The 23,759-nt window shown below is 37.5% G+C and overlaps 1 protein-coding gene across 9 annotated transcripts in view; it reads right to left on the reverse strand.

Moving 5' to 3' along the window:
• Window positions 1-690: 690 nt before the first annotated feature.
• nfat5b (nuclear factor of activated T cells 5b) overlaps window positions 691-23,759 on the reverse strand; it is a 53,501-nt gene continuing 30,432 nt past the window's right edge. For 3 of the 9 annotated variants that reach the window (XM_065261489.1, XM_065261494.1, XM_065261493.2), the window contains 12 exons: window positions 21,896-22,021; window positions 9,506-10,070; window positions 9,056-9,242; window positions 8,747-8,937; window positions 8,412-8,584; window positions 7,488-7,622; window positions 7,338-7,390; window positions 6,454-6,586; window positions 6,299-6,367; window positions 6,114-6,208; window positions 3,969-6,018; window positions 691-3,888 (listed from right to left, as the gene is read on the reverse strand). In XM_065261489.1, coding sequence (XP_065117561.1) covers window positions 3,662-3,888; window positions 3,969-6,018; window positions 6,114-6,208; window positions 6,299-6,367; window positions 6,454-6,586; window positions 7,338-7,390; window positions 7,488-7,622; window positions 8,412-8,584; window positions 8,747-8,937; window positions 9,056-9,242; window positions 9,506-10,070; window positions 21,896-22,021 — 4,004 coding nt within the window. In that variant the 3' untranslated portion in view covers window positions 691-3,661. Of the gene's footprint in view, window positions 3,889-3,968; window positions 6,019-6,113; window positions 6,209-6,298; window positions 6,368-6,453; window positions 6,587-7,337; window positions 7,391-7,487; window positions 7,623-8,411; window positions 8,585-8,746; window positions 8,938-9,055; window positions 9,243-9,505; window positions 10,071-10,559; window positions 11,187-17,218; window positions 17,979-21,895; window positions 22,022-23,759 lie in introns of those variants that run through there. The other 6 variants (XM_065261495.1, XM_065261492.1, XM_065261491.1 and 3 more) reach the window with 6 other exon arrangements.

The raw sequence follows: 23,759 nt of genomic DNA on the forward strand, positions 1-23,759 counted from the left end.
TGCTGGACTTTGGAAAACACCGTGGGTGGAAATTGTATTACTGCATTCTTTCAAAATAATATAAAAATATTACTCTACGGTTTCATCAGACATACCCAGGTTGTCACGGTTACGCGGCTGAACCGAAGTGATCTTCCGGTCTGTATTTATTTGTCAGTCTGGATAAATGGCTAAACTTATCTTGGAAACAAGTACAATGTCAAAAATAAAATGTTTGGTTTGCTGAAGACGACGAGCCTGGATCACAACTGTGCCAAGAGGTTTGGCAGCCAGGCAAGAATTCAAGGACAGCAGCTAACATTGTATACATTAATTTTACAAAGTAACTTTAGCTCAGTGTAACAAATGAACACAACTTTTATAAAAAAAAAATAACTGTTTTAAAAATAAAGCTTTTTAAATTTCTAGTTATCGCATACTTCAATTCATAAAATGTGTATTCATCTGTGAATATTACATTTTTGGACAAAACCGTGTGTCTTTAACATTGGTTATTATTGCGAGAATCCAAAAGTCTATGGAAAAAATGTATAGGCTTTTCTGCCAGGGAACCAGTCTCCATCTAACTTCCGGTTAGCCTATAAAAATACGTCATCCCTGCGTCACTCTTTTTGCCTTCAAGATTAGTCACTACCTTACTAGGAGACCTGTCAGCTACATAAAAGAATGGATTGAAAACAGAAGCTCAAATTGCAGTTTTTAATCTATTTTATTGATATATTGCAGCACATTTACAGAAAAAATAGCTGCAAGAGTACAAATATCCCAACAAAAGCACAACATTTTAATATATACAGTATGCATCTTTATAAACTGTTTCACAATTAATATGTAATTTAGAAGTGATAAAGATTTTCATCTTCACATCCTATATCAACAATTCGTCAGTCATGACAATGTTTAACAAACCAAAGACAACAAACAGTATGTGCTAATGAACCAACACAAGTAGCTTGCTATAAGAATGACATAACTGTTGTGCCATTCATTATGGCACATTAGAAATTATCATATTTCAATAAGCAACAGAACCAAGACCGTTTATACTTCTCTTTCTTAAAAGATTAGATATCAAACTGAATAGTAAAGAAAAGATTGTTTTCTTGCACTTATACTAACTGCATAGCAGTGTAATGCAATAGACTGCTGTACAACAATTAAAAACAAGGATGTATTATAATTGTATTTGTGTAAAATAGCATTGCATATTTTTTATAGTTAATCAAATTGCTTCTTTCTTGGAACTAATGAAGGGTGTTGTTTTAAATAACCTAAAAAATGTCAACAGCAACAAGGAAATAATTTTTTGCTTTTAAAAGGCACAACTACTGATTAAACTCATCACTTTGTGCAATCAATATGATTTTTATATTAAAAGTAATTGTTAGAGGTATATTGGTATGAATTTAGTGACTGAAATGTAGTTGTTTATAGATTAATCATTTAAAAATTATTTTATATGAAAAAGATAACCAAAGGACTTTTTTTCGTGTACATTTAATGCTTAACATTATTTCACCCATAACAGATTGAAGATTTTTCATTATAAGCGACAATAATTGGGTCACAATGTGAATTTCTAAATCATACCGAATAAAATTTTAAAGGGTACATTTTTATATGGCTTTTATATCCTGAAAAGCTTAATAAAATTATTTTAGGAACTTCAGGTAATGTTTAGTTAAACTATTGCAGTTAAAAATCTAGCAGAGATAAAAACCATAATATATATTGTGACTGAATTCGTAAACATATAGTAGTAAAAGTTCAACAGGAATGTGCATTATGATATAGAAATATCTTTATATCTCTGTACTATCATGTTACAACAGCATATGGCTGCACACAGATGCTTTCTACTTTAAATAATACAAGATAAAACAATAAAAAAAAAAACAAGTAATCCTGTAACAATTATGCAGTTGGATTAAAATATAGTAATATAGCCACTGATTCTAATTGTGATAACTCTTCAGACAACATCGAAAAAAAATAAATTAATACTTTTCTTAAAAAGAGGTATGAGGAAAAACGTAAATATTCATATAAATAATGAGTGCTATGGAAACAAAAAAGGGACAAAAATCTTATTGTACAGAAATGAAGACGAGTTACAGAAAGCTCATGTTAAAGTTCACAGTTCTTCCTCACGCACAGATGTATGAGAGCACCCTTCGATCAAAACTTCTCCAAAAACGTCTGTACTAAAAAGTAGGATCTGAGCAACGAACATCGTTGTAGGTTCAAACTAGCCATTACAGCCTCCTCATAATGTATATATTCATCTTTATGCTAACAACAACATATGCCGGCTAACTTTACACCAGCCAAACTAGTTTGGCAGCTTATCATACCCTACCCTAGACCACATACAGTATGTGAGCTTGAAATAACCATCACTATAACTCGTAAAGTGTTTCCTTACATTCAAAACAAATTCACTTCACAACCAAATGTACAAACCTTAAACTAATTAAACCACAACAGTGGCCAATGACTTGAAAGTTGGTGAACACTCAACATGTTCTGCTGAGGTCTTCAGATGCCATCTGGAGGCTTTCGCTGCCTATAATTGAACAGCAACTGGCTATGATGACACTTACTACATTATTAAAAACCATTTCTATAAAGAGATGGGTCATATAAAGAGTTGCTTTGTAAGTTTATACAGTAGACCTATGTGTATCTATATACTGTAAGCCAGTATATTCAGAGAACTTGTTGGTAATACTGGTTGGACACTCCCTTCTGATTCACCAAAGAAAGCAATGTGTCCTGTTCCAGCGTACCAGACGCTGGTAAATAAAATAAAATAAACAAAATAACATCACATGTTAATATTTTAGACTCAGTATAAGATACACTTTTAGAGATCTTATCTTAAAATAATGTGACACACATATGTATACAGAACAATCAGATATCGGACGTCACGCAAGCTAAATAACATGCCAAGAAATGGCTTATGTAAACCCAAATCAAGATTCTGATAACCCCTTGTATGATTGTTAACCTGGAATGTGTATTTCTAACTGGAGAAATTAACAGGACCAGTCTAAAATATACAGTCTAGACAGATTAAAGACAGCGGAGATATACAGTAAATGTAACAAGATGAGCTTGATGAAATACAGAGGCAGAAGTAACTAACCAATTTAATTAAAGTGCTAGTAGGAAAATGCTAAAGCGAATTTTTTATTCACTTAAATATTTTCTTCCGCAGTTGAACTACTGTTAAAGATTATAAAAATAGCTTATAAATAGATTCTCAAGTGTATCAACACAGAAAAAAACACTGAGTGTTCACACATTTGTTAAAAATAAAAATCTCACTGCAGACTGCATATGCCTGGCATACTATATATCATGATATGTTTAGATCACAGCTAAAAAGAGACGTCACAAAGTTAGGCAAGCCTGACTGAGAAATATGTGGTGAATCAATCATGTTCTTGTTTGTAGTGATGCCATTTAGACATAACTGTTCCCCCCATATAGTGTGTCCTTTTCAATCCCGACTAAACATGAATGGCGCTAGGCAAAATCTACAGCATCCAATATTTCAGCAATATAGAGGACATTCAAATATCCATTGTGTGTGCAAGGAACATCTACAATCATATGTGGAATGGAGACATTGGGCAGTTCAACTTTGAAGGCCCTAATAGGAGTGTGAGATGTTATTGCCTTGCTCCTGAAGGCTCACCAGAAGGTCATCAATCTTCTCCATGTTCTGAGACGTTGTCATTGGGGTCTGGACAGTTCCAGGGTCTGACATAGACTGGCCGAGTAAAGACTGGACCTCGTTTTCTTGCTGACCAGATTGATTGATGGCAATAATCTGATCAGACAGCCTAGTTCCTTGAGAGTTCATCAGTTGACTGCACTCTACAGAAATTAAGTAATGACATTAGGTATGGCTTTAAATTTAAGTTTTTATTGGGGAAAAAATGGGACAATCACCTTACCATTATGGATCTCAAAGAGGTAAAGGTTGGGCTGCTGATTCTGGTTGGGCTGGCTGAGGTTTCCACTCATTGTGGTCTGAAAGAGGGGGCCAGGCTGTTGGACTGGAGATGAAGTGCTGGGCTGAATTCCAGTTAAATCACTCTGCGGGGCAAAGAGGGCTTCTTGAGGAGACACTCCCCCAGGCATGTTAGGCTGGGCCATGAAGACGTTTAGAGACTGTGAAGGCCCAGTCCCAGAACTTGCTGCAAGCTGCATGGGTTGCTGATCCTGAAACATGGACTTATTTGAGGACGGGTTGACCACCATAGTACTCTGATCCTGAAAAGTCATGGGCTCAGATGGCTCCTGTTGCCTGACGGTGAAAGGTAGAGAAGCGTTTTGTTGTTCTGGAGAACTTAAGCTGTTGTTGTCCATTGATGCTATCTGGACTTGGCCACCAAATAACAGACTGGAGGCTTGGTCTTGCGCTACTGTAGATGTTAGAGAACTGAGGAGTAGACCGGCCTGCTGCTGCTGGCCAGGGGAGAGTTTGCTTGGTGACTGGGAGATGCTCTGGAAAATGGATCCAGGTTGGGCATGCTCCGGTGACTGTTGCTGCTCCATTGGTGTGCTTTGCCGAATGGGGGACAGTTGGGTCGGAGCTTGGAATACAGATGGGGCCTCAAGAGAAGACGTTTGCATTGAAGTCAGGAAAGCCAGCTGCTGTGGCTGACTGGCATTAACTGCGAGTTGACCCGGTACAGCATTCTGTGCAAGAAACATACTGGTCGCAGGGGGTTGAACGTCTGTGGACATATTTGACCCACTTAGAACCGTGAGATTGCTTTGAAAAAGAGAAGCTTGGACCTGATCCTGATTGGGTGAGGTCTTCTGTGTGTGATAAAGGGTATCCTGTGAACTTTGGGCTTCAGGCATGGTTGTAGGGTTGTGAAAGAGGGAAGGAGTGGAATGATTCGGTTGCTGCTGAAGAAAGCCACTTTGAATAGATAAAAGCTCATTGGCTTGTTGGAACAAAGCTGCGTGCTGCTGCTGTTGTTGTGGTGGTGGTGTCTGCTGGAAGAGAGAACTTCCATTTTGCACCATAGCTTGTAAGGTGCCCTGCTGTTCTGAACCACAATGCATTTGAACAGGGGCCTGAAAGAGCTGATGTTGAAGGTTCTCCAGGACTTGCTGCTGCTGCTGCAGCTGAATTTGCTGCTCTTGTTGCTGGATTTGCTGCTGCAGTTGAATTTGCTTCTCTTGTTGTTGGATCTGCTGATGCAGCTGAATTTGCTGCTCTTGTTGTTGGATCTGCTGCTGCAGATGGATCTGCTGCTCTTGTTGTTGGATCTGCTGCTGCAGCTGGATCTGCTGCTCTTGTTGTTGGATCTGCTGCTGTTGCTGAATGTGCTGCTGCAGCTGAATTTGCTGCTCTTGTTGCTGGATCTGTTGGTGCAACTGAATTTGCTGCTGCTGTTGTTGTTGGATTTGTTGTTGCTGCTGCTGCTGTTGTTGCTGAATTTGCTGCTGCTGTTGTTGCTGAATTTGCTGCTGCTGCTGTTGTTGCTGTATTTGCTGCTGTTGAATTTGCTGCTGCTGCTGAAGATGATGTTGTCGCTGCTTTGACAACGAATTGTCAGCTTGAAGTTGAATGTTGCAGAATCCCTTCGCTTGCAGCTGCCGCACAGCTTGCTCCAGTTGCGCCACCTCATCCGGCGGCAGTAGCGACAATTGTTGCTGTGGGTTGTCATCTATTTGTGAGAGCCCCACCGCCGATCCGCTAGCATTGCTGGACCTCTCCTGTACAAGGCTGTCTCTGTGTTCCAGAAGAAATGGCTGAACACCTTGCTGGAGAAGAGATTCACTAGGCACGTGGAAAGAGCCGCTGGGGGCAAGGTCCTGCTTCTGAATGGTGCTGAAGGGCTCTTTGTTGGTAACAACAGAGTTCTGTGATTGTTCCTGTTCTCTTGTTTGGTGGGCAAGAGGATTGGAAAATGTACAACTGTTGGTGGAGATCTCTGTACTCATCTCTAAGGCTTGCTGGGCTGAATTGATGACACTGGGGGTCTGCTGGGTAAGTAAGAATTTGAAAACAGGAATCAAGGAAATGCAGATGCAATCACGACTTACTGTGGTTGTCTATCAAGCTCTTTAACTGTACAGACCTTGAAGGCAGAAGGATTACTGGAGACATCCATTGGAGTGGCCTCTTCTCGCTTAACAAGAGGCAAAACTGGGGTCATCAAGGCACTATCTATTACTATTGGAAACAACAAACAGAAGGTCATTTATTACATTGCGTTGCATTCAAAACAGAATGATGCCCATATTCACATTGATGTTCGCTTACCTTTCATTTGTTCAAAACAACACGGTGTCACTGGAGGCAAGACTTCCTTCTTCACTGATGAATCAACATCTAAAAGATCATTTTTAGGACAATTAGGTCTACTGAAGGCTTTTATAATTGGTAAACTAAAATGATGAATTGATTAATAGCCTGACCTGGTTCAGGAGTGTATGTAAATGGTTGCACATCATGGGAACGTCCAGCGTTTGTCATAACATAGACACCAACAGACACAGGTGATGTGATCGTCTGATTTTGATATGGAGGGACTTTGACAATAAGGTGATTCTAATAGGGGAGAGACAATGGGAAATAGATTATATACTTTTTGATGTAAGATAAAATAATTATAAGCACAAAAGCTTCTCAAATAGTGAGCTGGGGACCTGCAAATAATACTATCACGCAATCCCATTATGTACAATAATAATAAAAGCAACAAAAACAACACTTTAGTGCATGATATCACATGCATGTGGGCAGTCCTGGCTTAATGGTTAGAGAGTCAGGCTTGTAACATGAAGGTCGCCGGTTGCTGCCTATACAGGCAGGGGTCTACATTGAAATTGAAGTCTAGTGTGACTACAATATTTAGCAAGATAGTTGTCACCTAGAAATACCCTAGTAACCACTCAGAACTACTTTGCAGCCACCTGCACTTTCTTAGTGACCAGAAGTTGTCAGTCGTGTAATGCACAGGCAAGCACAACTTTTTGTTATGTACAAATAGTTTTTTAGTTATCTATTATCAATTAACAGCATTTGATATTAAGTCAAGTCACGCACAACAAAATTAAGACAATAGAATAAAGCCAAAACATAACACTACTGAAATAACCTACAACCCAGCACTGAAAACACAATAGACTAGAACACTGTTTGTGAATCTAGGTCACCAATCTCTAGCGCTTGCCAAAGTCCTGGCAGGCAACAATTGAGGCTAGTGATATCTGTGACCTGCACAAAGCAGCCTCTATTTATACAGCTCTTGATCAGCCCGTACAGTCAAATAATAGGAACAGCAGATGCTGCGGCTTACCTGATGGAAAAAATCCATGTCAATGTCTGCCTCTGCCTTCCAGGATTTATCATCTGAAACCGTTCCAAAAAAGACAGCGGTTAAACAGCGCAAGAGGTTTTTTGGTAAAGCTAAACAGGAACACGTCAAGATAAAACGCTGATAATGTACCTGAAGAATTTTCCTGAAATATAACTTTGGTTCCTTTAAGGAAGTTCTTTCCAATAATAAAGACTTCATTCCCGCCTTTAACCGAGCAGCTGTGCAAACTCTTCTTGAGAATCTCAGGTACTCCTGCAGGCTGGGCTGTGAAAACAAAATAATGTGTTCTGTTTTTAGATTCATGGCGCAACGCGATGTGGCGCTTCTCTTCCGGTGTGCGACCCCCTTAAGGCTAATACAGCCAAATAACAAAATTACCCCATGATTTACTCACCCTTAAGCAATCCAAGATACATATGTCCACCATCTTTCAGATGAGCACATTTGGAGTTATTTTAGTAAATGTCCTCGTTCTTCCAAGCTTTATAATGGTAGATAATAGGGTTCAGGGAGCAACTTCTGACTTTAAACCGCAAAAAAGTGCATTCATCCTTCGTATAGGTAATCCAAAGGGTTAATAAAGGTCTTCTGTGGGTAATCAATATGATTGTGTAAGAAAAATAGCCATATTTCAAACTTTATGACTCTTGTGACTCCAAGATGGCGTCGTGGCGTCTTGAAGCTGCGTGGATTACTTCTGTGAAGGATGAATGCACTGTTTTGGGCTTTAAAATCAGAAGTTGTTCCCTGTTTTTCGTTTTTATAAGCTTGTTAAAGCTTAGTAAAATAACTCCAAATGTGTTTGTCTGAAAGATGATAGACACGTGTATCTCGAATTGTTGCGAGTATCGCTTTAAACGGTCAGTAGAACTGCTTGGTTTACCAAGATACTACTTTTTGCTTTCTGATTTATTCTTATTGCCCCACGCCAGTGACCTTAATAATATAAACATTCATTATCCCCTCCTCTAATCTCTACCTCTCCTATGTGATGAGAGCACCAGCTGGGCTTGCTTGCAGGAAGATGCTATGAATAACCCAAAAGCCACTCACTGCACAGTATGGGAGAAGACGAGGTCTGTAACGTGAGCACAGAGCCATCGGGGCGCGGGATGTTGACTCGAAACACCAGCCTGGCACGGGTACTCTTCTTTTTAGATCCGGCCACCCCGATACGGGCCTCCACGTCAGCATTCCTGAGCTTCAGGATCCCCACACAATCCACACTGTAAATACACCCGACAGTCAGCTGGACATGATTGATATCTGTACTGGGAATACTGGGAACGGCTATTCAGTACTGCACTCGCTAATGGACGTTTTAATGTGTCAATATTTGTAAAATTCTGAAAAGGAACGTTTAATATACTTCAAACTCTGCTACGTACGCTAAAGTCATATTGCTGCTTGGGTTCAGAGGAACTTCAATGACAGTGGTGCCTTCAATGTCCACTTCTCTACAAGCGGTTGTGTTACGGCCCGTAACCCTACAAGCCTGGTAGAACCCGTGGGGCTTTACGCGTCCAGCGTCGTTGCCTACGAAAATAAGCAGGACCACTGGCTCCTTCACTCCCTCAAGCTTTGAGGACCAAAAACTTGTGGTTAACAGAATCATGTGCATACATTTTAAGCAGAATAAGTGGCCACAAGATTTTGTCTGCTTCATCCAAACAACAAGAACCAGTTTTACGACGCACCTTGATAGTAGGAAAACCCTGCTGTGTTCGGTCTTTGACAGACCCTCGGCTGCCTTCGGTCAGATAGCGTGCTCTGTGTTGAGTCTCGGGCTGTACCAGAATCTTCAGTTCCTTTCCCTCACTTTTTTGAGGATACTGACCAGACAGTATCACACCTTTGTGACAAGACACCTGTGGTCCCTCAGAACTATAAAACAAGGATTTTGGTGAGCATCAAATTAAGCAATTTACGTCACCAGGTGGTAGGGCTGGGCAATACTGACCAAAATAGATATCTTGGCCATTTTGGGATGAATGGCAATATACGATACGCATCTTTCTAAAAAATTACATACAAGTCAAAGCCTTGTTAGGTTGTTGCTAGGGACGGAGGTGAAAGGTCTGAACAAAAAGACACAACTTTATGAACGCCATAAGGCATAAGCGTACCTTTGTACTGAAACAACTCACCATGCTTTAGTACAGCCCTTGCTATCTGGGCCAAGCTGCGAGAGGACAAAGTGTGGCCCTTTGGCACTATCTGCATCAAAGACATCCATGCTGGCCTCTTCAGCGGAGACTGGTTTTGGTCCGGGCTTCTGCCGTGGGGTGCACTTTCGGGCCTTGCGGGGCACTTCAGTATTGTCGTTGTAGGAGCTGGAGCTTACGATGCTGAAGTTGGAGACCGAGTTTTCAATCCAGATGCTGTTGCTCTGCTCCGAGTCGGGCACAAGCTCATCCTGGCATGACATTTGGCTGTCATCAAACAAGTCTTCAGGTGGAGGCGAGATGTTGAGAACAGGACGCTTGGAGGGCGTCACCTGGTGTTGCTGCTGGACGGTTCCGGCTGCTTTTTCTCCACAAACCCTGGCGCCGCCGGAGAGCTTGCTTTCCACAGACAAAACTTCGGCTTTCCTTCGGCCGCCTGCATCTCCTGGCGCGCTGCTATCCGAGGCCGACGTGGAGTGTGAGGTGGAACTGGAAGAGGTAGGAAAAGGACTGCGAGGGCTTCCCGTGGTCATTGACGAAGAGGCATCTGTATGTGTACAATGAAACAGTTAATATAGGCATCAAAATCGAATAGTCCCAAAAAATAATTCATTGAGTTATCTATGTTTTTGGGATGGTTTGCCGTGGCTAATTGTCAAAGCAGTTCAAATGCTGTGAAAATGAATAAACAACAGGAGCAAAAATGATCATGCTGAATAACATCTGTGCATTCCCTCGCAACATTCAGAATGAAAACAAACATTTCACATTGCGTAACTGTGCATGGCATGTCGTCACTCTCCAAGACGCAACAGACAGAGCACGCCAGCCATAATATTCTCTGCTGTGTGGGTTTTGTTTATGTTTACAGTACAAGTAAATGAGCTTTTGTGCATGGTTTAATGGCATATGTTGAAGGACTACATCCCTCGACCGGATGCTGTAAATGTGTGTTGAATGATGCAAGCAAATCCTCATAGAGAAATTTGCATGGGAGTGAGCATGGCCACAGAAACAAAATAAACCAGTGTCTGACCTACAGTATGAAGCAGAGACCTGCAGACACTCCCTGCTTCAGAGAGAACTACCTGAAATAAAAACGAGACAACGAATGAGCAATAAAAGCTGACCATTGAAACATAGAAGGCGTTGTTCCTATTTAGCTATTTACTGTTGGTGAAATCTGTTGACAATGAACATCCATTTGTCTTTAAAATCCCTTTAAGTATCATGTGAAGATTCCCATAGTCATTAAAGGAAAACAGCACATTAAGCCATTGCTTGTGGTAAATCTGCTGTAAACTTTGAAAATGCATACAATGGAAAAGGTTTTGCACAATAAAGACAAGTTTTGTACATGCATTTTTGCAATTATTGTACACAGATTATCTGCTTTAAATGGTTCAACACAATCTCATGGCAATTCATATGCATTTTACAGATGGCTAATCCAAGCAACTTTATACATTTTTGTACGATTTGCTTTCGCGCCTGTGACATTAGGATTAGGGGGGTGAGGTTACGATTATTGTTTTTATAACTGTACATTTTTACAAATTAGCTTAACTCGTAAAATATGTACAAATTCACATGAGATCAGGTTGAGCCACAAGCCCACCATATATATATATCTTTATGGTAAAAGGTAAAGTGCATTACGTCAAAATGCAGTCGGAAGATGGTATTGTTTTCATTTCAATACTGTAGTATGTGTAGACACATTCCAGTGCTCTCTATTCCAATCCTCAATTTCCAAATGCTCAAATATGTGGGAATAATACCCTGTTGCAACAAGCAGGATTAAACTACAGCTGTTTTGCAACTTTCAATGATCTTTGGTGAAAGTATCATGAATAAAAAACATTGACAAAAGCAGTGAGCAGAAGTCTTCATTTGGGCTGTCGTTGTAACTGTGATCTTGTATTATCGCGCTACCGACAAGCCAACCGTGCTGTTCAGTTTTTATTCAGGAAGCTGTGCCCTTCTTCCTTTAAACTTTATACATGTATAATAAACTGTCATGACAACAACAGTTTAGAGAGAGTATCTTGTTTTTCATAAATTATTCAAAATGTAAAAAATACCAGGCTATTCATATTTCATTAAATCATGCAGTGAATGTGTGAAAAGCGCTGAGCATGCAAAGTGAAACTGATGACATAATTAACATCGCATGACTCTAAACGCAGTTTTGAAGTTTAAAATTTAGTTAATGAAATTATATATATACATATTTTGCATATTTTTTAAGAGTATTAAAGTATCTTTTAACATTTTAATGTCATTTAAATAGAGTATTATAAAACGGGCAGTTCTGGTTCCCTTTCAGTCGGTCACTACGACGTCACGTCGTGACCGACGAATTGGGAATCCCTCTAAGCGAGTTCCCAATTCGTCGGTCACGACGTGACGTCTCCGTTCCCTCCTTCAGGGAACGAGGGTTACATACGTAACCGAGACGTTCTTCATTCTGATTGGTTGAAACGCGTTCTAAGCTGTGATAAAATACACCGGTAACCCCACGGTTCAGACCGCATTACATTAGTATCACTGCGCCACTGTTGCTGCGTACTGATTTATGAAAATAAACACCACTTTAATCATATTTTTAATTTGTCTACAATTGCACAATAAATGGCGATATCTAGATAAATGACAATAAATATTGTTGAGTCATCTCATCGATAAAGAGAAAACGTTGTCTGAGTAGTTTATAACTCAAATTCATATTTCCGCTATTATTGGTGGCGATTTTACCCAACTTAAACACTGACGCATTCACTCAACACAGAAAACACAGTGTGTAAGTTTTGACGGCTTTGAATCTGATCTCTTACAAAAGTTCTTCACAAAAATAGAATTATCTCCGCTTTTAGCTAAAATATTTGAGAGGTGATAAGAGAACAAATGAAGGTAGGATGAAACGTTTTTTTTTTTGTTGTTTGTTTTTGTTTGAAAGCAGATGGTCTGTTCTTTCATTTGATATTTATAATTATTAAGATAATTAACCTCTTATGGAACGGCTGAAATTCCACAAGGGGGCGCATTTGTTCCTCAGACGTTGCACAATAAACATGACATCCGAATATATTCATTATAAATCATGAATGAAAAGTGAGATTCGAACGAATGTCTGTTAGTGAACTTATTGTATACACTATTTATATCGTAATTCGGTCAGAAACGTCAAGATTGTGAGGTGAACAAATCGTTTTGGATTAAAAGGCTTGGATATTCCATTTCCTTGGACTTTGGGGGATTTATGAACAATTTGTTTTGGACAATTTCACCGAAGCGGATAAAGGAAAGATTTTAAAGGTAAGTAAATATCCTAAATCGGTGCCGCCCGGTTCAGGTAACTAACAACTAGATTACAGTTTTATGACTGCTAAAAATCATATTATGCTTTCTGTGTGCGCTTAATGGAATCCCGAAAGTCTAAGCTTTACAACGATGTGCCGCATGACCGTATATTTTGTAGATTTAATGCTTCAAAGTTACAATGACGTAATGCAGCCTCACGTGCAAGGGAGGGGGTGTGCCGTGTACGGCACAGTGTTCCTTATCAGGTTAAGATAATTTTTCTGCAAGGCATTAAACTAAAACTGGGTGGCAACCGCTGACGGGGAAAGAGTTCAGTATGCTTCCAAGTATATTTGTTTTTCACTTCAAAAGTTGCACGATATAAATGTTGATGTATGAATTATATGAATGTTGATTTATAAAAATAAACACCAAAGTCTTAAATCATATTTTCAGTGTGTCTTTGCTGCGTCTGTGTTGGTTGGGAACTGCACTCTGTTTCAGTCCCACTTGATTCTCGGGAAATACTTTGTTTGGCGGAAGAGTAATATTTGTACTAATATAATTACAACTTATTTGCGTTTTATTTTATAAAATCCCGCTAACGTTATGCATATGAAGTCACCGTTTTATAAACGCAATAAACCCCGCGAAGCAGTGGGGTTACAGTGTATTTTATAACAGCTAAGGGGGTCCGCTTCGCGTCGTGCCTCACAACGCCCCTTAGCTGTTATAAAATGCACTGGTAACCCACTGCTTCTTGGGGCCTATTGCTTTAACATCCACACTATATATGAGAGTGGATGTTATTCTATTTAAATGACATTAAAATGTTAAAAGATACTTTAATACTCTAAAAATATGCAAAATATGCTGTTCCAAATTATTAAGCAATACAATATGGGTATACCTACAGTATGGGTATGAAAAAAATCTTTCTAAAGACAAAAAGTGTGCATTATCTTAAAAAAGCAAATTACTTCCTATAACAATATATATTTGGTGGAGCTAAACACAAATTTTTGAACTATTCAAAAGGGGTCAAAAGGGCATCTAGAAGATATGTAGAGTTCCTAAAAGATGGTTTTTCACAATGAGATATAAAGGGAATTATGTCTTCTGAAATTAATTTACATTTACGGAGGATAATACACCATCCCATGCTGCAAAAAGCCTCACAGACTATTTTAATTCAAATGGGCATAAAATAAGAAAGAAATTAAGGTTTGACCACCATCATCCTCTGACCTTAGTCTTATTAAGAGCCTGTGGAGCATCATTATATGAAAGATCTGTGAGGTAGACAGCACTATAATTCGAAACATCAACTTAGGGATGCAATACTAACAAGTGAAATAAAGACAAAACCTATACTTGTATACTTACAAGTTTAATGAATGGGAGAGTTTAAGTCATGTAAAAGATATGCATTATTATGTAACTTGTATACATTATTAATTTTACATTGTGTTTGATTTTTACAATGTTGGTTTTGAGTCCATGCAGCACATTTGACAGATATATGTTTTTGGATCATTATAATCCATTATATCATTATAAATTTGGTTAAAGTGCATTCTGCATAATAATTTGGAACAGCATATTTTGCATATTTTTCAAAGTATTATCTTTTGACATTTTTATTTAATTTAAATATAAAACATCTACACTGTCATATAAGTGTTGAGGGTAAAATGCAATTTGTAAACTTACTGACTGTATTGGAATAAATAAATAAATATATATATTTATTTTTTATAAAAATACAAGGCACACAATGTGGTTCAAAAATATTACAATAAGTGTTGTGATTAATGTAGGTTAGTGCAAAAATGTACACTTTTATGTGTTGCATCAGAAAGCATTTTAAGAGAGTCATTATGAATAATGCATTGCATCCAACACGTTAAACTATATTAATCAAAACAAATTTTACGGTTTTCTTTCCATTTATGCGTTATGCAAATTTAAATACCCATTATTGGGATTTATAAACAGTTGAACTGAATTGGTTTACCGATCAAACTGGTGTGCAAAGGTGGTACAAAGATGAACAAAGCACACCTGCATGCAGAAAGCGTGTCCACCCGTGCCATACATAATTAAATAAGGAAGAAATCTCTGCATGTGAAAAATACTGTCTGACCTGAAGAGATAAGATGACAAGAGTGGGCACTAACCATCCATATATGTGAATGTGAACAAAAGCATTTGATCTAACGGTGTCCAAAACCACCATTAGTTATCAAAATAAATATTTTACCCATTTAATCTTAGTAACCAGTAAGTGAGCTAATTTACTCTTTTAACTCTCAACGATTTAAACTCCAAAGTGTCAGTCAAGTGCGAATGAGGTGTTTGCCAGGACAGGAAAGGATTTGCCAGGCTGACACCTGATACGGCGACAGTCGAGTCATCTGCTCTTATGTTTGTGCAGAATTGTTAATGAAATTAACTGAAACCCTGTTGTGGTGGAAGACAACAAAGGCTAAGTTTTTCATTACGCATTATGTTGCAACCACCTGGCAGTCATTCCACAATACTGACAAGTCGCTGTGTAGGGCTTCTCTTGCATTTTGATTGGACTACTGCTTCAGAAACTTGACGCACACTAAAGGTTTTCCCTTTCTATTTGCAGTTAACACACCAAAAAAATACGTTTTTTTGTTAAGGAGTTACAAATTAAGTGAAATAAAAACGTTAAAACATTTAAAAATACTGAAAAAGAAAAACACAGGTTAGAAAGACACACTTTCATCCGAGTTAAACAAGAGGTAGTAAGAGTCAACTTTGGACAATCTGTTTTTAAGCTACAAGACCCCTTCTGATTCATTAGTTTGGCTTTGGTTTCTATAGCGGCACTGTCCTCTGCATTCGGCAAATGGCCAAGTTAACACAGCAACCCAAGTGTGTTATACTGAGGGCTCTAAGAGCTTTCACTATTGAATATAGAGACTGTAACACAAGTCAACAGGAACTCGGAAGGGGTCGAACTGTAATATACGATGAATGAATCAACGAAAGACACAAATTTCTAGTAAATGTGAAAACAACTGAATATTAAAGGGGCCATGTCACAAAACTTTTTTAAGATGTAAAATAAATCTTTGGTGTTCCCGAGTACACATGTGAAGTTTTAGCTCAAAATACCATATAGATAATTTATTATAACATGTTAAAATTGACACTTTGTAGGTGCGAGCAAAATGTGGCATTTTGGGTGTGTCCTTTAAAATGCAAATTAGCTGATGAAATTCAAACACTGATCGCCATAATTGTCGTTTGTTAAGAATTGAAACTCAATTGTGATGTCAATTATTTTCTCTCCTTCTGCGCTAAATGGCTGTGCGGTGGTTGGATAGTGCAGATTAAGGGGTGGTATTATTATAAGAAGATAAGGAGAGCCGAATTTCAATGACCTAATTTTTCACGTGCTTGCAGAGAATGGTTTACCAAAACTTTTTCACATTTGTTAGCTTGATAGAAGCACTGGGATCCCAAATTATGGCACTTAAACATTGAAAAAGTCAGATGATATGTCCCCTTTAAACCTGCTGAACATGACTTTGAACTGAGCTTCTTCCATAATTCAGTGATTTCAATTGCATTAGACTGCAAAAAACAAAAACAACAAAAAAAAAAAAAAAAAACAAGTGTCAACAAATATTATTTGATTATGGAAATGAAAACAAGGTTAAACCAGCAAGGTTGCCGAATATTTTCAAACATGTTGAGGATAAATCAGCAGATTGCCCCCATGGATCTTGCAGTTATGTTTTGCCATTATTACTCAAGAAAACATAAGCAATAACAAGACAGGGTTAGAGACAAAAGCACAAAACATAAAACGCAGGAGAGGGTTCAAATAAGGTCGAATAATAGCTAATATGTGATGACAAGAATAGCTGTGAACAGCATTCTTAGGCAAGAAGAGCGTTTGTGACTAAACTGATCATTGTTGCATATACGACATGCTGCTAATGTCTTAACGAGCGTTTCATGCGGTACGCGGCAAGAAGCGAAATCGCCGCGCGAAGTAGTGGAAGCATTTTGTGCGCTTTACCGCCCACGTTTTGCCGGTTTCCGCACGTCTCTTATTAAAAATGAACTAGAGACTCGCAACTGCCGCATATCGTCTGAAAGGCCCATAACACAGGTGAACCCAGACATCTGCCCCTTTTGTGTGAGGGAAAAGACCACAAAACGAATTGAAATAAGCAATCAAATAAATGCAAATGTTTGCTAATTAGAACATACTCTTAATTCAAGAACATAATCCACAAACAAAAAATATTAGAACAAGAAAAGAAAATAGTCAGAAGTAGTAAGGCCAATTTGCAGTGAAACCTAAAATCCCACAATGAAATTCATTTAAGCTGGAAAATACATCACCTTCCTTCAGCTACAGCCAGCATGTCGCGCCTCGTCAGAGAGATGCATTTGGCTGCAGTTACTGTAGGTACAGATGTCCAAAGGCAACAGACTTCTGGTTTACTGAAACTCACCCTAAACCTGGGCACTTTGATAAAGGGGCAGAGTAAAAGAAACTAAAGTGAATTGCATTTTGAATGTACAAATAGGAACTCATAATAATGGTTGTGTGGAGTGGTTTCTTTGTGGATTTTCTCAGGGTTCAATGCATGCTTTGAGAATATACGTATTTTTGTATTTTGCATGCGTTATTTTCCCAATAAAATCATTTGTATGTAGATGTATTTTCATAAGATTTGAACCAAATCCTTGTTTTTAATGTTTGTTTTTTGTTTTAGTTATTTATTTTTGTTTGCTTTCTACTTTTTTTCTGAGAAGACCCAGACGGGTTGGGATTTATTAGCACAGGCCCTATTATGAAATCACTGGTTTGCATAACTTGGTTTAAGAAACCTGCGGGAGAGCCAAACAAAATTTTATATGGAAAAAACATTTGAATGTTTTGCTTATTGTACTAGTTACGTATAGCATACGTTTCCCGAACAACGGCGTAAATTGCTGCTTAACCACCATGCTTTAATTGTGTTTACAAACTGAAAGACGTAAAATAAAATTTAGATATATTTAGAATGATGGATATAGGATGTAATACATGTTTTTTTGCTTATTTTGTTCAAAACCATGATCAACGTAAGTCTACATTAGTGCTGCCTCACTATTAGTGGCGACTAATCGTTTGCAGAATAAAAGTTTTTGTTTACATAATATATGTGTGTGTACTGTGTATAATAATTATGTTTATATAAATACACACACATACAGGTACATGTATAATTTTAAGAAAAAAAATATTTAAATAATAAATATTTATATAATATAGATTATATATAAATATAAACGTGTATTTCTCTAGATAAGACCCTTATGCCTCGTTTGGGATTGTTTATAGTCCTTTGAAACTCTGTTGAAAAAAACTGTTACGTGTTGATTTAAGTGTTAATTGTTGTTGTCTATTAAAGTCCATTAAAATTAGAAAAATCCTGCAATGTTTTCCTCAAAAAAACATAATTTCTTCTCGACTGAACAAAGAAAGACATCAACATTTTGGATGACATGGTGGTGAGTAAATTATCTGGATTTTTCTTTTAAGAAAATTGAATATTCCTTTAATTATATACATGCATGTGTATGTGTATTTATACATAATTATTATACACAATACACCCACATATATTATGTAAACAAAAACTTTTATTCTGCAAACGATTAGTCGCGACTAATCGTGAGGCAGCACTAGTCTACATATTATAATAACAAGGAGCTATGCTTCTAACGACAGGTGAAGAGCTGTCGTTCAAACCACACAAGATTGCAACATTGAACTATGGTTTGGGGAAACACCGAATCGTTGAACTTAATCAGTAATGGCGAAACTTACGACAGAAGTTGGCTAATAGTGCCTTCACACCAGCCGCGGTAGAGGCGGCAAAAACGCGCTATTAATGAGTAGTTGGACGCTTGAACATTTTACGTTTAGTTGCTTCTTTCGCATGTAAAGGCTGCACGTGAAATTCTAGTCATTCGAGACATTCACGCGGAAATTCGCATCATGGGAGGGGCTTCTGTGACTCCACTGAGACTCCCCTCGGTTCCTGTAATCACACCACTATTAAAGCAAGGTCCTGATTGGTTAACGCAGCGCGGAAATCCACCAAATTTTTCAACTCGCGTGTTTCAACGCTCAATTCGCGCTGAACGCGCCATCCATGCCGCAGGATGCCTATTCGTGTCTTTGCGTTGACTTGACATGTAAATCACTCTCGCTCGCCGCCTCTACCGCGTCTGGTGTGAACGCTCAGTAACAATACTTGGGAAACCCTGAGCAATATAAAAGTTTATCTTGTTAATAAAGTAAAACTATGAATGGAATTCCTAGCAGAATTTTAAAATCTAGAGATATTTACATTATTAAATACTGATTTAATGTTTACTATTCTTCTTGCCTAGAAAACGTTTCATAAAATGTATATAGTATATTCTTTCATTTATGTTATGAATTTCTAGCAGTACATGCTTTCATCAACAATACATATGAAGAATATTCGCCCTAGATTTAAAAACCCAACCTAATACCAGACCTTAACAAAGTCATGCAACATAAACTCTGCAAAGTTCATGTAAAGTTAGGAAAAAAGTGCTTGTTTGCCTAGCCATTCACAAAATTAACTTTCAAAAGAAAGTGATCCCAGTACAAATGCATTGTGATCATTCACGATGCCATTCAAGAAATATACCACAGAACACATTTTAAGAGAATGTGCATGATGTAAGGCCTTATGAAGAAGAGATGTGCTGTTAGTACCGATCTTCAAAGTCTGACTCGAGATATTAGGCTTTGTTCACACTGCATTCAAATCCGATGTGTCAAATCAAATCTGGGTCTAATCGGAGTGTGTGTCAACTAGGGATGGGCATTCGATTAAGTTTTTTTTGTCGATCGTCGGGAAAATTAACGATCGACTATCGATTAATCATTAATATTTTTATAATAAAATTTGTTATTTAACTTTTATACTTAAAAAATGCAATGAATACAAATATACAGCGTGTTTTTCCTCGATGAGACCTTTATTACAAGATCAACTTGTGGCAGACAGTTAAACTATGTTTCAAACATACGTGCGTGCATGTGCGGTGCTCTAAAGCAGCGGAACCTGCAGCTGCGAGCCAGCGTTCTTAAACAGAGACCTCATTATTTCCAAAATAAATAAAAAAAACAGATTCATGTTTAACATTAAATTAAACAAAACACATAATACTTAGATCTGAAAGGTTTTGTCAAAATGTAACTCAAAATTATTCAAGCCAGAAGAAAGTGCAAGATATTAGCCTTCCTAACATTAGGCTATAACAAATTAGGCTACTTAAAGCCTCGTGAAAAATAACTAACTTAAGTAACTCGCATAAAAATTTCTGCACCAGTCTACTGATTTTTTTTTGAGAAATAAAAGCATTTTTTGGGGTCAGACGCGACCGCAACCCATGGTGACCGTCAGTCCAGCCGCCACCGAAAACACCCGCTCCGAGGAGACTGACCGGGATGCACAGGTACCTCAGCGCTAACTTGGCTTATTCCGCATACAGAGTATGTGTGAAACAGCGTGCGTTTTGTGAGCCCCATTCACCATTGTTTAATTATACTAACATAGTCTTTTAGTTTTTATTTGTTGTAAAACAACAGTAGACACAAATTTACTATGGTCTCCAACTCCACAATATACCATAACCATGGTATTTGTAGTAAAATTGCGGAAATACAAATCGTTTTAATCTGAAAAAAAAAAAACATTTTCACAATGATAAAATCATGGCTAATTTTCCTAAGGTAGTAATTACAAAATTATATATGTTTGAAAGACGGAGATGCGCACCTGTCAATCTATTACATAACAGAGCGAGGCCAGAGACAAACGTGCTCATAAACGGGAGTAATATGGAATAATGTGTGCATCTTTGAATAAGTATACATTTCTTTTAAATATATTTTGTCATATAAAGTTTTGAGACATGGCCTAATAATGCTTTTTTCACTTTAATTCCTTATTTAGACTTATTGTGCGGGTAACAACGTTTTTGACGCATTTACCTCAGAGATTATTTTAGCAATATTGCTTTTTTCCGGTAATAATAATACAATTTATATTTCAATCCTGTTTCATTGTCTGTTTATTCATTTCATTATGCTGTTATGTTAATGTGAGGATATTTATTTGCCATATGAAACGTGCCGTTATATGAATACTTTTGTATAATATTCAAATATATGCGGAATAATGTGTGCGTCTTTGAATAACTGTATGAATACATTTGCTTATTTTTGTCATAAAGTTTTTAAGAAATAATAATATTGTGAGGATTTATTTCCGTATGAGACGTTTTTTGTCGTTGAATACTCTCGTTTATTATTTGGAAATCATATACATAGGAAATATATAATGTGGAAGGGTAGACTTGCAAAGTTACTCTGCTTATTTTTATTTATGATATATGTGGAGATAAATAAAGCATTGCAAAACTACTGATTTGATCCATTCAGATCCTGACCACCAGGATAGAGATTTTAAACATCCTTAATCCACATTTACTAGTCTGTCAAATAATATCTAAAATATATTGTTTTGTGGAAAAAAATGATGCTTTGTTCTATTGTTTATGCGGAAAAGTGTTCACAGAAAGTGTCAATCACATGAACGTTTTATATGCAGAATAAGCGGTCAGCAGCGCACTGCAACGGGTGCTTGACGGATTCGCCGCACACATACGCAAACGCACTGCATAAGGAGTATTTGTGAAACAGGAGTTAGATAAAAAAAATGCATTCAATTAATTGATAACAAATTAACGTGATCGACGAAATTCTTAACAATCAATTATCGATCGTCGATTAATTATGCCCATCCCTAGTGTCAACATCAGTTTGGTATATTACTGACATTAGCATCAGCAAAGGACTTTATACAACAACTCTGAATGGAAAAGTGCAAATTTGACCTAAATCGACAAAGCCTAAATCGACAAAGCCTAAATCGACTCGAGACAGAAAGACAAGACGGTTAAAAAGATTAAAGTAAGGCTTACCCGCGGCGAGCGCTGTTGGAGGGGGTGGTCCGGCCTCTCCACCGCTTTTTTGACTCATAGCAGCTGCGTTCTGCTCTCTGGAGGATGGCAGCTGCAGCTCTCTAGGAAGAAGATCATATACCGACTCTAGAAAGAATTAGAGAATAATGTTCATTACAATCGAACAAAATATCCTTGCACAGACGTCTTTGTAGCAACCGATATATGCACTGAACTTCCAATATCACCAGTGGATAATCGCCAGGCAGGGGTGATAACCAGCACAACGATTCTTTCAGTACTTTTCCATGACCATAAAAGCCGTCTACATCTGTCAGTCCAATTTCAGGTATACGGTGAAGGCCTCGACACCGACCTGCCTGGCCATCAATGTGGAAAAAGTCAAGAGCGCTTATTTAACACGGACAGTATGTGATAAATACCATTTTTGGCGTACCAGAGGCATTAGTCGACGAGTCTTCTCTGCTCTGTGATTGTAGTGGGTTATTTTAACAGAACAAAAAGACAATGCCTTCAGTCTTTGTTTGATACGCTGATGTGCACTACTTTGAAAACAGAAATGATGAAAGGGAAAGACTTTTTGACAGCAAATGTCAATGATAGGAGAATTAAGATGATTTACTGTCCAGAATTACTTTGCATTTTATTTATTCACATGTATGTATTTGACAGATAGTTACAGTGCATTCAATATCCATCCATCCATCCATCCATCCATCCATCCATCCGTGGAAGTTTAGTCTACAAATAGCACATTAAACTATGAGAAGAAAGTATTTAAGTTCTTAACTAAGGCTGTTTTTGCGTAATATCTGTGCGTGTATTGTGTGTAATTATTATGTTTAACAGTGATTCTTGGAAATTTGGATAAAACAGGTTTAAATTTTGTCATTTCTTTTATTTACATGCAATTAAATGCAATTAATCATTGACAGCCCTATTCTTAAATATTAACTAAACTTCACAATCTTCACAATGCTTTAAATGTCTGCATACTAGGGATGCTTAACGATTAATCGCGATTAATCTATAGCAGAATAAAAGTTTTTGTTTACATCATATGTGTGTGTGAACTGTGTATAATAACTTTGTATAAATAAATGTACACACATGCATGTATATATTTTAGAAATTTTTACATGTGTATATACATTTTTATATTTATGTAAAATTTATATTATATATAAATATAAATACTTAATATATAAATATTTTTTCTCTTAAAATTATACATGCATGTGTGCATATTTATATATACATATTTATGATACACAGTTTACACACATATATGATGTAAACAAAAAACGATTAATCTTATTCTGCTATAGATTAATCGCGATTAATCGTTAAGCATCCCTACTGCATACCTGACACCTTCAAGTATATATTGAGTTTTGGTAATATATTGGTATTTTTCCCAGCTGTGGGTATGGGGTAAGACAATATTGTCTATATTGATATGGTCTGATATGATGACCCTTTTCTTGCCAAGGGAAGAAAACCCTTAATACACTGTTTTAATAAAACAAGATTGTATTATCTTACATTAGGCTTTGACTTGCATGTAAACATTTATTACACTTTGTAGAAAATACCTATATATATTTGGGTCAGTATCGCCCAATCCTAGATTTAAGTATTCTTAGATTTAAGTATTCTTAAATTGCATCCACAGCTCACCACTCATTTTCGAAATGCATAGTGAAACTGTGGTACCTGCAACAGGACAAATGTGTCATCGTCTGAGACAAAGTAGTAACAAAACGCGATTTATAGAACTGTTTGTCCGTTTAGAGCTAGATTGTAAGGAGACCTGCAGTAAGGGGACCCGAAGTGTTTTAAGATAAAAACATAAGATAATAAA

Source organism: Paramisgurnus dabryanus, chromosome 2 (genome assembly GCF_030506205.2).
Source record: "Paramisgurnus dabryanus chromosome 2, PD_genome_1.1, whole genome shotgun sequence".
NCBI lineage: Eukaryota > Metazoa > Chordata > Actinopteri > Cypriniformes > Cobitidae > Paramisgurnus > Paramisgurnus dabryanus.